At 40.6% G+C, this 15224-nt stretch overlaps 2 protein-coding genes across 5 annotated transcripts in view; both read left to right on the plus strand.

The window, feature by feature from the left end:
- The first annotated feature begins 4298 nt into the window (after positions 1 to 4298).
- On the plus strand, positions 4299 to 8831 carry ccnp (cyclin P). Of its 3 annotated transcripts, XR_002274995.1 has the most exons (10): positions 4300 to 4474; positions 5049 to 5174; positions 5434 to 5509; positions 5661 to 5833; positions 6049 to 6147; positions 6753 to 6908; positions 7037 to 7195; positions 7322 to 7500; positions 7674 to 7971; positions 8734 to 8831. XR_002274995.1 is itself a non-coding variant. In XM_020600452.1 (9 exons), exons 1-9 carry the CDS (start codon positions 4421 to 4423, stop codon positions 7840 to 7842), a joined length of 1188 nt encoding a protein of 395 aa, XP_020456108.1. In that variant the 5' UTR covers positions 4299 to 4420; the 3' UTR covers positions 7843 to 8213. The 3 variants fall into 3 exon arrangements, 2 of the variants coding, with proteins under 2 accessions (XP_020456108.1, XP_020456107.1); XM_020600452.1 differs by lacking the exon at positions 8734 to 8831 and having other exon boundaries at positions 4299 to 4474; positions 5664 to 5833; positions 7674 to 8213; XM_020600451.1 differs by lacking the exon at positions 8734 to 8831 and having other exon boundaries at positions 7674 to 8213.
- A 1432-nt stretch (positions 8832 to 10263) lies between these two features.
- The window catches only part of LOC109960382 (CLOCK-interacting pacemaker), a 7886-nt gene continuing 2925 nt past the window's right edge, over positions 10264 to 15224 (plus strand). The window contains exons 1-4 of one of the 2 annotated variants that reach the window (XM_020600449.1): positions 10264 to 10324; positions 10451 to 10523; positions 12047 to 12229; positions 13941 to 14140. In XM_020600449.1, the coding sequence (XP_020456105.1) occupies positions 12055 to 12229; positions 13941 to 14140 (375 nt within the window). In that variant the 5' untranslated portion in view covers positions 10264 to 10324; positions 10451 to 10523; positions 12047 to 12054. Of the gene's footprint in view, positions 10325 to 10450; positions 10524 to 10707; positions 10901 to 12046; positions 12230 to 13940; positions 14141 to 15224 lie in introns of those variants that run through there. The other variant, XM_020600448.1, reaches the window with a different exon arrangement.

Genomic DNA, 15224 nt, shown 5'->3' on the forward strand with positions numbered 1-15224 from the left:
GACCTCAGCAGGTTTGTGTGCATAGACTGGCAGCTTTGTCTCCATATGTCCCCTCAGGGTTGGCTTTATAGGCTTCCCTGCAAGACCTCTGCTGCACTACACTGGGCATCACATCAAAGCCTTGACACTTTGAAAACCAGGTTATGCCAGCAAGTACCACCTCTTTACCAGCTGTATCCATGCTACACACACACACACACACACCAACCAACTCGTGCATAGACTGCATATATATATAGACACAAGCATACTTGATAGAATTTTAAAAAGCATAATCAAAATGAAAATAGAAAGGATTTGGGGAAGATAATTTTTTATCAATTTCACTAATAGTTAGTTTTAAATGTAAAGCCATATTTCAGCATTTTTTTTTTGTGATTGATTTCTTTAAAAAAAAACAAAAAACAAGTGCTCTTTCCGGAGCTTGCTGTTACAAATCAAGCGTGGGACTGTTCCTACAGCAGGGGGAGATGGGGGTGAGAAGTGGGGGTTGCCATTTCTGTATTTGCGCTTCATGTGTGTATATGAGTGGATGTGTGAATGTATAGTATGCGTGTGTGCATATGAGTGCAGGAGAATGTATGAACAACCATTCTGATTCTCAACCATCCATTTGTGTTTGTTTTATGCATGTTTTTAAAATCTCAGAACTATCGCTGGAATATCCATGAGAGCAGACACTACATGGCACACTTGATGGCCTTTTGGTTTTTGTTTTTAAAGGGAACAAGCGTGTAATTTATGGTTGCTTTGACCAGCTTAGCACTAAATTGACTCAGTCAGGTTTAGAAATTTGGATCTAGTGCATGGCTAAACTTTGTTTTAAGTGCAACATTAACTCAGTCATGCACCGGGCTCTTGAAACTTGATTCATGGTTCTACATTAAATCTTGGCAATATGTAGCATTGGTCTCCTATTTCGTAGCCTGACGTGCACCTCTCCAGAAATGTAACTGCACGTTGCGGTGACTCAGACAACAAGAACTGTGATTGGTTGCATCGCATTTCTTCTTTCATGTCTCTCAGTGGCCGGAGAAGCACAGATAATCCCCCTGGTTCTACCTCAGTCGGTTCAGTGGTGGTGCAGACCTAAGTTCAGTAAAAGTAACTGCTGTTCAACACCTCTTAGTTTTAATTCCAGTATGACCTGCTCAGTTTCAGTCGCCGTTGTTAGTAAGTGGTGAGGAAACGCAGCAGTGTCATAGAAACCCTATCACCTACTAGCGTTTTGGTGGTGTAATTGCAGGGTGACAGACACACCAGCGCACCACTATAAATGCTCACAACAGTGTGGGCCACGTACACAGCCTTCAGGTAAGGCTCTATGTAGATTTAATGCAGAAACAAAAATCAAGCTTTAGAGTCCATGTTACTGTGTCCAGACTGATTGAACAACCAACTAGTGCTCAGTTTTCATCAAAGCCAGTTCTGCTATGTGTTTCAGTAACAACAGAAGGAAAGAGGAGTATACAGACTAGACGCTTGACCACAATTTTTACCCCAACCCTTCTATAGAGACCAGTGTACATGAATACAGCCATCTGCTATTCTCACTCCAGTAATTCTCACTCCCTAGCCAAAAAGTTATGACCAACCTTTTGTTCATTTTCTATATTTGAATGTCATTGTAAGTTTTTAAGATATTTTTGAAATAAGCCTTTGAATATTCCCATAATTAAATAAGCACCCAATCCTTGTTACGTCTCTATAATGAAGCCAAGAACTGACTGGCTCGGTTGACGTTTAACACTTCAAATGATTCCACATTTGATGTTTAGTGTCTTTGGTTTGTGTGTTTTTTTGTTTGTTTGTTTGTTTTTAAAGACCGTGTTGAAGCATTTAAATGTATGTAGCTTTACGTCTGGAGCAACAGTGTGCAGGTTTACAGTCCAACTAAATGTTGCATGAGCTGGTCGAGCAACTTTCAATCTGCAGACAGGGGAAACTGATCAAAACATCAGCTGGTGTATTGTGTAGTCAGAATAAAAAGCTGCATTCTTTAGGTCATGATGGCACATGACTGAGTGAAGTTCTGGGCAGCATTTTATAATGTGCTCATGTTGACGCAAGCATTTTATATTCCATACTGCTGGAAACGATGTTGTTTGCGCATTGAGCTTCACTAAAGGAATATCATGACCTTTTTTGTTTGTCATTGTTTTTCTCCTTTTTGTCCATCTATTTCTCAAATTTTGGAAGACACATTGTCTTGTTTAAGTATACATTATATGAAATATATATTAAAACTTTTTAAACTGCTTTCTTTTTGATTTAAGTTCTTCATTTTAAGAGTTTCCATTAGACGACTGCTTATTTAGCTCCGATGGTGGATATCAGTAATTTGAGTGATTTTGCATTGTCAAATCTCTTAGGCAAATAACTGAGTTCAGTGTTTACAATCGTATTCATAATGACAGTTTGATTATTCTTTTTAAAAGAAGTATTTCTTTTACCTAAGCAGTTAATAAGAAACTAAAATTTGTCAGAGCGCATTAAAAGTTATCCTAAAAATTATTTTTATTTTCCAGACAATATTAAAGTAGAAGCTAGAAAACACACTTTTATATATTCTGCAGTGTTGAGAAATAGAGGTTGACATTTTTTCTACCGATCCCTGCTGAGCACTCACTCAGCAGTCATTTGTAAAAGTTTTGCTAAAACATCTATCAGCATTCACAAGGATACCTCTCATGTCACATGTTAATTTGTTTTTAAGTTTGAGTGAGTGGCAGAGGGTGACTGTGAGATGTCTGAATGAAAGCGGTGAGAAAGAAAAGCAGCAGGTTTTGACTGTCACCGTTCAGCAGCAGGTGGTCCCGGTTCCTGCAGATGATAATGCGATCAAATGGCTTTGATTTACAGTTCACAACTCCAGCACCTCTTCTCACTGGCTCAGGCACAGCCATCATACCCTAGCCTAGTGCCCTGCTTTGGAAACGTCAGGACTGGATATCAGAACCACTGCACTGATGGACTCCACTGTGGATTTGCCTTCATTGCTATCATGGCCATAAGGGGGTGCTGCTGAACTTTTTAAATATTGGTTGTGAAGCCATACGCTGAACCTCGCTGCTGGCCACGCTTTAAGCAGTGCTTCACATCAACAAGTCAATACCCCCGACCTCTCCTGTAGGCATACACAGGCACAACAAGTGCCTCCTCACTATTGTGTAAATAAATAAATAAAGCAAGCAAGCAAGCTTGATGGTGAATGCAGCATCAGAAGAAGCAGCCCTGCAGCTTTGTAGTATTTGATTTGCAGCTGTACTATGGTTACCTTGCTTCTCTATATCTGAATGTGATCACTAGTCACGAATGTCACACCTGTTGGTGTAATGATTTTTTTAATTTTAATTTTAAGTTTTTTTAATTTAATTTATTTTATTTTTTTTTTGCTTGTTGCTGTTAGTTGAAGCTCAGAGAGCAATGAAAAAAAGCAATCTTTAAAGGGAGGAGACTGTCCTAGTCGACAGTCTAGCCCCTCTTTGCAAGACTTTACAATGTAATGGGTGACACTTGCTACAGTATGGTAGCTTACAACATTTGCAACTAAAATGTGCCAGTAAAACTTTTTACTGAATAAAGCTGTGTGTCTTTTTTATGACCTAGTTTATGATGTTTTCCCACAGCAATCTGTAAAGCATACAGTATTGTAGTATCATTGATGTGGCCAGCATAATTTCCACAGTACATTTTCAAGGAATTGGAGTTTTTGAGACTGTGACAAATAACTTATGTTATTTTAGTTTTTTAAATCTTGGCCAAAAGATTACAACCAGAGTAATAAGATGTGCCTTGAAATGACATTTCATAAACTGTGTAGGGAGATAACATATTCCCAAAGTAGGCTATACTTACAGTTAAATAAACTGGCTATAGGAGGAATTCTAGAAACAGTATGTAATTATTATTCTGTCTCTATCTGTTGTGTTATCGGGGGTGAACAAAACAGTCGAACGTACCTAAAACTGAATGCTAGTTTGTGACTTATTGCAGGGATAATGGATTGTACAGACATATTGTGACGTCCAGCACATAAATGAGCAGGAAGTAGCCTGTAGTGTTTGTTTCAGATGCTACAGAGTTTACAGTAAAACTTTAATGTCTGGTAATTTCTTTAGATGATGTATGTCAAGTCATTTCACTCTGACATTTAGGGATGAAAGATTGACTTATGGTCGCTTAATGGAAAAAAGAAAGAAGAGTTTTATTGGCTTTGAGCAAAACGCGGTTTATTTTCCAAACGTCCACCGGAAGTCCCCGTCCTTACCTGCCTAGCTTGACACCGGTGTGGCCCACCTGTCTTTATTAGCGGCTGTCCGAGCAGAACAGCCGCTCTCCCCTGCTCCAAGCCTTTTCCGATAACCGTGGTTAAGTAGCTGCAGCGGCCAGGCACAGAAACTGTCTCCGGCTGTAAATCATGGCCAGGAAAGGTTTCTGCGACTCCAAGCCTCTGCTGGACTTACACAAGAAGGTAAGCGTTTCCTCAGTAGAACATTCTTAATCATAGTATATGAAGAAAAATGTAATGAAGTGCTGTGAACCTTTGGGGAGCAAGTTGTGCAGTGACGGGCTGTCGCCTAATTCTTCTGCCGTTACCTTCAATGTCCTCGTTGTTTATGTATTTTCTAAATTAAATAACAGTAAGGAATACTGTGCATTCTGGTGGGGAAAGTAACTTCAAACTTTGACCTCATCAATTACTATTCCCCAGGTAATGTACGCTTTTTTTTTCTTTAGTTCAGAGCAGTTAATGTTCAGTTTGCCTATTGGATCTCAGACCTGTCCCAAAATCTACATGCAGGTCTGCTCCATTGTTGTGGTGTCAGGAAAGTGATTGCTTTCACCTGCCATGATCCTTGGTTTCAAGGAGTCCCTGATCTGATAGCTGAACCTTGAGTCTTGATGGCTATATGTAAACCACTATTTGACCACTTTACTTTTTTGTTGTTGTCATGCAGTAATAAAAAAGGTTAGAATAACAACTTTCAGCATCAAGGATCATATTTAATCAGTATCTGTGCAAAGACTGTCTGCTGTCCACCCAGGTGGATGAGAGGCGAGCCCCTTTAAGAACTTGGGCTAATGCCTGTGGGCCTATAGATCGTTGGCAGCTGGTAGAAGTAGACGAGTCCAAGATGGCCCCCATCAAAATGGAACCAGAACGCAAATGGGTACGCCTTCAGTCCTGTTTGTCACTTTGACCCAACACATACTACAGTCTCTCTCTGATCTTGGCTCTTGTTTTAACCTCTTTCCCCTGATCACTGAAGTACCACAGTAGAAGGTATCATTTGTAATGTTGGTGATCAGGGAATGAGATATTGCATTTAGAGCCTCACCTATGAATATTTAGTAACTTTCTGCCATGATCCTAATAATCCCATATGCAAGTGCATGTGACACTCGTGTAAGGTGTTGCCTGTTTTGCAGGAAAGGAGGATATCCATGCAAACAAGTGAAGGCATCATCCTGGGGTTCCACGAAGACAGTCGGGCACACTCAGCTGGTAGTATAATCATTTTCCAAAGGTTATTGGACTTGTTTTCAAAGCAGAGTCTCAAATAAGTGCTTAGATAGTATGAGAGTACTTGATAGTTTAGTGGAAAACTATCTGCTTGTATGTTACATTGTCTTGTCCTACTTTTTGCTTTGTGTAGCAGATGGATGTGTGAAGGATCCTGTGCTTCTTTACACTCATGGACTGCAGGGTCTGCACAGCCTACAATCACTTATGCCCAGCTTGCTGCGCCACGAGGTAGAGATGGCACTGGAGAAACTGGACCTTATATGGGACCGGACATATGCCTGGGACATGTTCTTAGACATGATGGTGAGATCATGAACACAGGTCACTAAAATATTCATTCAGTGTGTTTCTCTCTTTATTTTTTGGAGGAGCATTATCTCTAAAATGCATTCTATGCCGATGTCATCACAATTGTACAAGAGTGGCAACTTGGAAGAGTGGAACAAACATAGGTTATCACAAGTAGCCTTTTAATTATTTAATGTGTGCCTCCTGTGTTCTGTTTTTTCACCCTGCAGAGAAGTCAAACGCGGTACTCTTTTCCCACCGCTGACCTGCTCCAGCATTTCACAGATGCCACTCGAGCTATCCTGGTAGACTGGCTCATTCAAGTTCATGTGAGTCTCACTGGAAATCAAAACAAAGCTTGACTAAATATTCAGTTAATTTAAGGTCGTATGCTGGCTGTTGTGCGCCGCTCATCTTCGTAACTAACTAGCTAAGTTAGATGAATCCCTGTTACCCCTATAATGAGGGTAAATTAAAGGAACATTTTTGATATTCTAGGAACTGGCTTCTTTTGTTCAAGTCTGTTCCCAACCAGTGTTTGACCTCTGTGATTCAGGTTGGGTTGTAGGTAAACATTGCAGAGAGTTGTTTTAGGATTTTCTTACTGAGACCTAGATGAGAAGATTGATGATACTCATGTTTGTACAGTGAATATGACGCTAACACAGGAAAAGGGAAAAGAGCTAGGCTAGCTCTATCAGTGGTAACAAAATCAGTAGGTCTACCTCTAAAGCTCACTAATTAACACGATTTGTTTACACATACTAAAACCAATGTGTAAAATTAAAACCTAATCGAGGTTTAAGTACTGTACTCTTTCTTAGCTAGGACATGACTTCCTAACCCAACTGGAAAAAATAAATTAAGCTAGCTGGCTTTAGCGTCACATGTTCCCCTCCATTCCCTCCCCCCACCCTGTTTGTTTCCCTACCAGGAGATGATGCATTTCCAGGAAGAGACCCTCTGTCTGGCCGTGCACCTCCTCAACCGCGCCATGCGTCATATCAAGGTGACCACTGCCAATCTGCAGCTCCTCGGCATGGTTTGCCTTTTCCTTGCTGCAAAGAAAGAAGAGTGTCTCCTCCCTGAGGTACGCTGGCTCAGCTCTCACCAGCTGTAAAGTAAATTAAATTTGCTTGATTGCACTTAGTGCCTCCTTTTAATTCATAGAAGAGAAAGATTTGCCAAATGTTTTTTTTATTTGTTGGCTTCTTCCAGGTGTCTGGACTCTGCTACTTGATGGACCACACATACACAAAGCATCAGCTGCTGCGAATGGAGCGCAAAGTCCTCTGTGGACTAAAGTTTGATTTGTCCTACTGCCCCCCTCTGCATTTCCTTCTCCTTTTTGCCTCCATTGCTCGCTGTAGTCCTAAGGTAGATCTACACGGTTGCCTAGTTTTATTTGTCCACTTTCTCTTTCTGCCATTTTATTCCTTTTAATACTTGTACTGAGGAGGCCTCAGTTTAAGTGTGGTCCCCCATTGTCGTCTGTGCCACCAGATGGTGTGGATGGCTCGTTATCTGCTGGAGCTGTCTCTTCTGGAGGGCCAGTGTGTGGTGTTTCTGCCTGCGCAGCTGGCAGGAGCAGCCCTCTCCTTGTCTCGCAAAGTCCTGCAGGAGCCCGTGACACCAGAGGGGGAAGCTGCCTGGTGTCTCGCATCCAGCATTCATGTGGGAAGGTGTGCATCTTGACTCTCTTTATCTAACTGTCATGTACCACATGCCATTTAGTGACACCTGTTCCACGATGGTCTTTAATGGCCTTAACCTTGACATTATCAGCACTGTAGTGAGTGTTTTATTAGTAAGCATCCATCCTCACTGAATGTGACATTTGTATGCTTTCTCCCAGTGAGACGCTCCTGCTGAGGATCATGCACATTTTGGCCAGTGCTGCAGCCAAGGCCCACAGCCAAGAAACGTGTGCTACTTTTATTAAATTCTCCTCCCCAGAAACTATGCAAGTCAGTAGGCACCCGGGTCTAAAGAATGCCTCTGCTCTGCTGGGCATATGCAAATGACATACCCGACTCACAGAAACTTCATTATGTGCCACAGCTTCAAGGTGGAGGGATTAAACCAGTAAAACCTGAGGACTCTGTCTGTGGTCAAGTTCTTATACTCTTTGCCAGGAATTGCCATGGAAATGGGTGAGGAAGAAATATGAAAGATTTGATGCCAAACATTGTTTGACAAAGAATTGCATGCACTTCAAATGCATTTGACGTAGCCAACCTAGTGGCACTGTTGTTTTATATTGTCTTGCAGCTGATTTAGAAAATATTTGAATTATACAGATGTCCTTGTCCTTTGTGGTGAGCTGTCTATCAACGTATTCAATTTATTTGAAAGTTTTAATGTAAAAATAAAGTGTCTGCTGCAAAGTATTGCATTTCAGCTGTTTATTTTGCACAGGTGTGTGAAACTTCTAAAAGTCCATTCTGCAGAATAAGTCCTGCAATAAACCCTCACTTTATGAAAGGGATCATATTCCACTGTTCAAACTGTTTCAGAGAGGAGTTGATTCAGTTTGAACAATATTGTAAGACCTGCATTAGTTTATGTACATAAATTGCCACCGACTAACTTGATAGTTTTTTTTTTTTCTTTCTTGGTAATAATTTTTAGCAAAAGCTTAATTGCACAATAGGTTCCTTGTTATAGGCTGTGTCTGCAGCTCTGTTACCATGGGCAGATTATGAGACAATGGGCCCCTCGGAGCACATCTAAGGCCCCTACCTGTCCTACTCATTTATGGGCAAGACCCACAGATTGAGCAGCCACTTGATTTGTGTCCATTTGTAGCCATGTTAATATTAACTCAGTTTTCATTTCTCTGTAGCCTTGTTTGCTTCTATTTTTACTTGCTTTTTCATCTTTTTGTAATTCAGAATATTTTCGTTGTATTACAGAATAGATTCTGGCTGGAACTAGTGCAGTATTTCCTGGTCCTTCCAAGATTAGCTTGGAAGAGCTCCCACAGTGCAGAACAGGTTAGTATGCAGCCATCTCTCAACTAGTAATACCATAAACACTTGTCTTCTCTGACCCTTGAAGGGTACTTATGTATGGGGTTTTGTGCTAATAAAAAAGTAGGGATCTAAGGGCCCCTTAAGGTGTATGATATCAAAGTCTTTATTAATTGTAACACTATGTTATGAAATATTGCCTGTCCTCTACTTTTGGTTCTTTATACTGTATATAGACCACACAAAGAGATGGGTGGATCTAGAAAATTTTGGATGGAGTGGCCAGGCTGGGGCACAGACTCAGAGAGGGGTGGCACATTTGAAATATACGTATGTAAAAAGGTAAATTAATCCCCTAGTTTTATGAAACAATACACCCTGCTTTTTTTAAAGAATGAGATTATTTATTTTGTGTAAAAATGAGATGCACAGTGCAAACTTTGGCTGTGTTCTTTATTTACTTCCGCCCAGGGACATCACTATTGCACAGTGTGGTGAATTACGCCAAATGCTCTACAGCAACAGATGGAGAAATGAATGCAAATATCATGCTGAATGCATGATGTAAAACTAATTTGACCATCAGATATTCTTATTTAAGGCAATAATTTGAGTGTTTTTCATGTTTCATTCATAAATACTGTTGAGTATTATATTTTGACTCGGACAGGGATGGCACAAGGGGTGAGCAGTCAGTTTTTGGGGATGGCTGGGGCCACCCTGGCTCCGCGTATGCAGAGACAAAGATCATTTTTTAAACACAAAAAGTCCAATTTGAAATATACTGTGCCCAGACATTTTCAAGATACACATAACATTCTTATGGTTGAAAACTTTGAAGCAATTAAACATTTGGGGTGGTGACCGTTTGTGTCCCTCTGCAGTAACAAAAAATCCATTAGTTTCTTTTGAGGCTGGTATGTTTTGGTCTTTACCTTCACTGAGATCATTGATTTCCTTTTGTCAGGTGTTTGTAATTACCCTATGCTTTCTTAGGTGAAAACAGTGACTTGCAGGTTACATCTTAAAGAAGAAATTCTTTATCTGAGCCATCTAAATAAGAGCTTGTAAATATTTCAAGAAGAGTGTCTTGCATGTTTTTGCTCTTTTTGGTCACCCTTTCCAAAGAGCAACATGTGAGTTGGCTTTCCTTAGCACTGTGGCGTTTTCATATATTTTCAAAGGCGCAAAACTTTCTTCAGTCTGTGGGTCTTGCTTCTGTGTATGCGTGAAGGTCGGGGGCCTTTAACATGTCTGTGCCCAAGGTCAATGTCTCTGAAAACCCGCCCATGCTAATACCAAGCGTTATTTTGTATCATGTGCTCTGTACACTCTGGCTCTGTCTGCTACTACCGCTGCGTCGCAGCTCTACGTGTAGTAATTCCTGATTGGCTGTCATAGTTGTTTCACGTGGCCTACCAATGGGCGCTCAGCTCGCAGAGAGAGAGAGAGAGAGAGAGAGAGAGAGAGAGAGAGAGCCCATATTAATCATGTCTGGTAGGTGGTCCAACAGGCAGCTATGGGCTCACTTTGGGTACGCTGACGGTTATTGCCTCTATGTTTAATTGTGTTACCAGCGCTCTGTTTTGTAACTGTTTTATTTTTCCCCACAACATCATATGACACAAGATGTCCATATTATGTTTTTCACTTTTTCAAGGTCAAGCTAACTAGAATTAGCCGCCGGTATTTCAAAACAAGAGCGTGAAAGTTGCCACCGGATAAACCTTTGGGTAAGTACTGATTATTAAATATGAATTAACACTAAGATGATAGCGTTGAATAGTACTGGAGTACTCCTTTGTTGTTTGTTTTGTATTTATCTTTCAATATCTTATATTGAAACGTTTCGTATTTTAGAGGTTTTATATTGAAATCAACCGGATATGTTGACTCTTATTTTGAGGAACTTGACAGACATTGACAACTCTCACCTCGTCTGCACCGTGGACTTGTTGCGCGTCATATTTGACAAAGAGAGGAAGCTGAATTATTCAGAGAACAATGCAGTGTGATACTGCTGGTTAGTCTAAACGTTGCTGTGTGTCCTAAACCTGGTCATAAGAGGGAAAACGACCTTTAATTGGAAATAACTGTTTTACACGTTGAGGTAAGTTTTCCATGGTTCATAGTTATCAGCGCTGATAAACCTATTGGTGTTGAAAAGACCAGATCTCTTTCTATTTCGGTGCGCACTCTTTTTTTTTCGTTGATGTGCTGTAGTTTAAACCCCTGTGATTTTACACGTTTTGTATGTGTTTACGACCGCAGTGAGAGGAAGTGTAGGCTATGCAAATAGAAGCAGAGTTACATAACACGGCATGAAAGGGAGTAGGAGGGGGGGGCTGCTGTTTCAGCTGAGAGGGAGCTGTGCTGCCTTCGTGGAAACGCTGCCTCGGGAAATGTCAAGCACGCGCTGAGGGTATGCAAATGAACAAAAGTTTAAGAAAAATTAATTCTAAATATGTTCAGAATAGATACAGTTGTCTAGAAAAAAGGGAGATGTGTTTATCCCAAAGTCATTTGTGGATTTGTAGCAGGCCTAAACTATCAAGTGCTGTATTGTTGATTTTTTTGCATTAACTCTTGTCCTTGTAGAGACATTTCCTACTCATCTTTGAGATAGCATACTACTAAAAATGGAAAGAACAGAATAGTAGGCTACTAGCCTATTTAAACCTTTGAGATTGGTCTAGCTGGTAATTTTCCCAGCTCATTCTGCCACCTCTGCACTGTGTCTATTTTTGGAGTTGTACTTTGACCATCATGGCACATATCTCCACGTGGTGGGCACTGGAAAACAATTTATAAAATAAACAGCCAAAATTCACCGACTGTATGACAATTTCTGTAACTGGATGTGTGATTGGACAAGTGCTGTTCCTAAGTACATCACAGCATGTCTTTTTTTTATTGGCATCCCCTCCTAATTCTTTATGATCACTGTTAGTACAATACGGCTCTAATAAAACCATGTGACACACATAAAACGTACCAATGGGTAGTAATAAGTTGCTTGCAAAGACAGCATATAGGGTTGTTTTTAGGGGAGGACAGTCGGTCTCGTGTGAGAGACCAAATAGGAATAATGTATAATCTTAGCCTTAACTTGTAAAGCTGTAACAATCCTGTAAAAACAAACATGTAATCCCACTACTGTGTCTCTGCCTGTTGAGATCAGATCAGAAATTGTGTCTATATGCTGGTGGTGTCTGTCGTAGAGAGCCACTCTACATATCATGTATTTTGTAATTAGGGTGCAGAATGCCAAAGGAACAGCCTTGCTCAAGCAAGCATAGTCCTTGTGCTTCATCCACCAAGAATGCTAAAGATAAGAGCAACAGTACAACTCTGCAAGAATCCCATGATACTAAGGACATGGATGACTCCAGTCGAAAGGGATCCCACTGCAGCTCAGAAAAAGACTCGGGCTACTCTGGTAGGTACATATGGCATGAATATAACCACAGAAAGACAGTTTTCAACGTTTTTTCTTTTCCCCATACACCCCAATATATCTGCACAAGCCAGCACCACTGTGGTCATTATAAAAGCTGGGATTAAGAGTTGGGTAGGACATGTTCTTGGATTTGAAATGAAACAATAGTAATAAGATCACTTCTTTCCTGTTAATCAGAGTAAATTTACATCCACATCAAATGAAGACTCCCCAGTTTCAGGGTATAAAGCTACAATACGTAATTTAAGGGCTGTGACACACCAAGCCAACAACAATCAGCCGTCGGCCACCATCGGGCTGTCGCTGGGCATCTGTTGGAGCTTGTTTTCCCAGTGAGTCCCACATTGTTGGCACTAGTCATACCCTGTCTGTGGCTTTTTGGCAAATTCAGCATGTTGAATCGGTGTCAGGCCTTGTCAGCAAGAGAGACCACTCTCATTGCCTGCTCAGCTTAGTGAATCAGTGCACGAGAAGAGAATGATTCAGGAAAGCCCCTTCAGCTTGTTGCTGTAGTATCCTTGATTTCACACATTTAATGCAGTTTCTCTTTGTTTTTCCACCTCTGTGACCACTTTTCTTCACCCAGAACCAAATGACTAATAAGGGCATAGAATGGCAGAGCCATTTACAACTTAACAGAAATGTTCTCAGAAGCAGCTACTGTATAAACAGCAGCTGTGTTGAACTACAGCTGCTGTGTTTCCACTCGTATTTCCACTGTCTAGCTCTTCACCTGCTGGTAAGGGGAGTCATTTCTCTCATGTACATGCAGAATGTAAGTGTTAGTTGGCCGTTAGCTGCAGTCTGTGCGGTGTGTTCAGGTGCCACTTTTACACCCTGACTGGCCCATACAAAGGCCACATGAGATGACACAATATTTGGCCTTTGTCACTGCTAGTTCTTTCATGTCGGCTTGGTCTCTCTGAAGCAGTGTCAACAATTAAGCCAAGTTTAGACTGTTTGGATTAGGTCAACAAGAGGTGTCATAGAAGACTGCTAGGAGTTGTCCTAAGGTAGCACAAGCATGACACTCTGACTCAATCCACTCTGCTTCACTCAGCACTCCCTCTCCCTGCTCTGCCCAGTACTTCAGATTTTTGTTATGAAATTACAGTAAATGAGAATGCAGCAAAACTTACTGATCAAGCAGAAATAATTAAGAATCTCTGATCGGTTAAAGAGGTCGATCCTGCTCAAAAAACTTTAGAAACTAATATCTCTTCACTGCTACCAGTGCTGTTCAATGAGTCTGGGTCACTGGAGGCTTCGACAGCACGTCTCCACATTAAGACACGTTTTGGAGCAGAAACAGTGTCAGTCCAGCTTGATGTGGCTGACTTTGCTAGTCAAAGGATATCTCACTACTTGATCACTGGCTGCTTTGGATACAGTATATGTTGGGGATCATTGTCCTAAAAAGGTCTGCAGCATTGTTCTCTGTTTGGATGTGAACATCCTCCTACTCCGTCAAATCAAAGCTGAGAGTCAGCACTTCACCCTCATAGCCACCATTTTATTTCAAATCCAAAGAGCCAAAATAATATGAACATGTGCGGAGAATAGCTGAAATAAAGTGGAAATATGCAACAATATAACCAACTTATGTCACAAAAGCTAAACTATCCTTTTGAGTTTGGCTTTAGTCTGTATCAGTCAGCAATTCTCAGTTGTCCCTTTGTCCTATCTACAGATGGCTCAGACTGGCAGCAGACAGATGTGGAGGAACAGCAGAGCAAAAGAAGCAAGTCCAGAGGGAGTGAGGGAACAGAAACCTCACAGCCAGGCCAAAATCAAGAACTTGGGCAAGGCAGTGCTGGGAACCCTACCCCAATGTCAGCAGGCCAAGAGCTCCAACCAATATACATCATCAAGAACAGGGTGCTGAAGCAGGTAAGACGTGGAGGTTAGAAATGCATCCTATTCCTCTGTTGATAAAGATTGTCTTCAATTGTATGTAGAAAAGTTAGAGAAGAGATGTTGCGCAGAGCTGCTGCACAACAGGAGCAGGTATAAGGGACTGACATGTAGAGATCTGAAGGGTGAAATGAGTGAAAGTCTTAATGATGATACAAAGTAATAAATACAGCAGCGTTGCAAAGTAAAGCCAGTGAGACACAAAATGTTAGAAGCTGCTTTTCCACTACAGGAACTTGCGAACCTGGAGCTTCCCATAACCTGAACCTGTAGTGTAAAAGTGGTCAGTTCTGCCTTTTTTTTCTCAGTTTTATCATATCAGTTTTATGGTTTGAGCCAAAGTTTTTGTAGAAATGTATTTGGGAATCGTAGACTAGATAATGAACTTCAATTGAAAATTGGGGGAGCTAATATAGAACGAGTATATGAAATAAAATTTCTAGGTGTCATAGTTGATGACAAACTCTCCTGGAAATCGCATATCAGATATGTTCAAAACAAAATAGCAAAAAATATATCGATATTGGCGAGGGTTAGATATATTTTGGACGAGAAAGCACTACGCATTTTGTATCCTTCATTGATTTTACCATACTTAGAGTATGATGTTGAAAACTGGGGAAATACATACAAAACCTCACTTCAACCATTGTATATATTACAAAAAAGAGCGATAAGAATTGTGCATAAGATGGGGTATAGGGATCACACCAATGGAGCTTTCATACAGTCTAAATTGTTAAAATTTTTTGATTTAGTGGGATATAAGACTGCTGTGTTTATGTATAAAGCCAGGAACAATTTATTACCTGGTGGAATTCAAAAACTATTTAATGAAAGGGAAGGGGGATACAATTTAAGGGGTCAGTTAAATTAAAAAATTAATGCTATACGTACAACCAAAAAAAGATTTTGTATTTCCATAAGTGGGGTAAAACTATGGAATAATTTAAGTGTAGACATAAAAAATAGTAATAGAATTGACGAGTTTAAACATAAATATAAAGGTATGTGTCAATCAAGATATATGCAAGAACAGGCTCAATGATTAATCAGATGG

Source organism: Monopterus albus, unplaced genomic scaffold (assembly GCF_001952655.1).
Source record: "Monopterus albus unplaced genomic scaffold, M_albus_1.0 scaffold46.1, whole genome shotgun sequence".
NCBI classification, from domain to species: Eukaryota; Metazoa; Chordata; class Actinopteri; order Synbranchiformes; family Synbranchidae; genus Monopterus; species Monopterus albus.

Coding starts and splice junctions, on each gene's coding strand:
- ccnp (XM_020600451.1), top strand. CDS start 4,421: ATGGCCAGGAAAGGTTTCTGCGACTCCAAGCCTCTGCTGGACTTACAC. Junction 5,510..5,660: donor CAGTCGGGCACACTCAGCTG/GTAGTATAATCA, acceptor TGCTTTGTGTAG/CAGATGGATGTGTGAAGGAT. Junction 6,909..7,036: donor AAGAGTGTCTCCTCCCTGAG/GTACGCTGGCTC, acceptor GGCTTCTTCCAG/GTGTCTGGACTCTGCTACTT.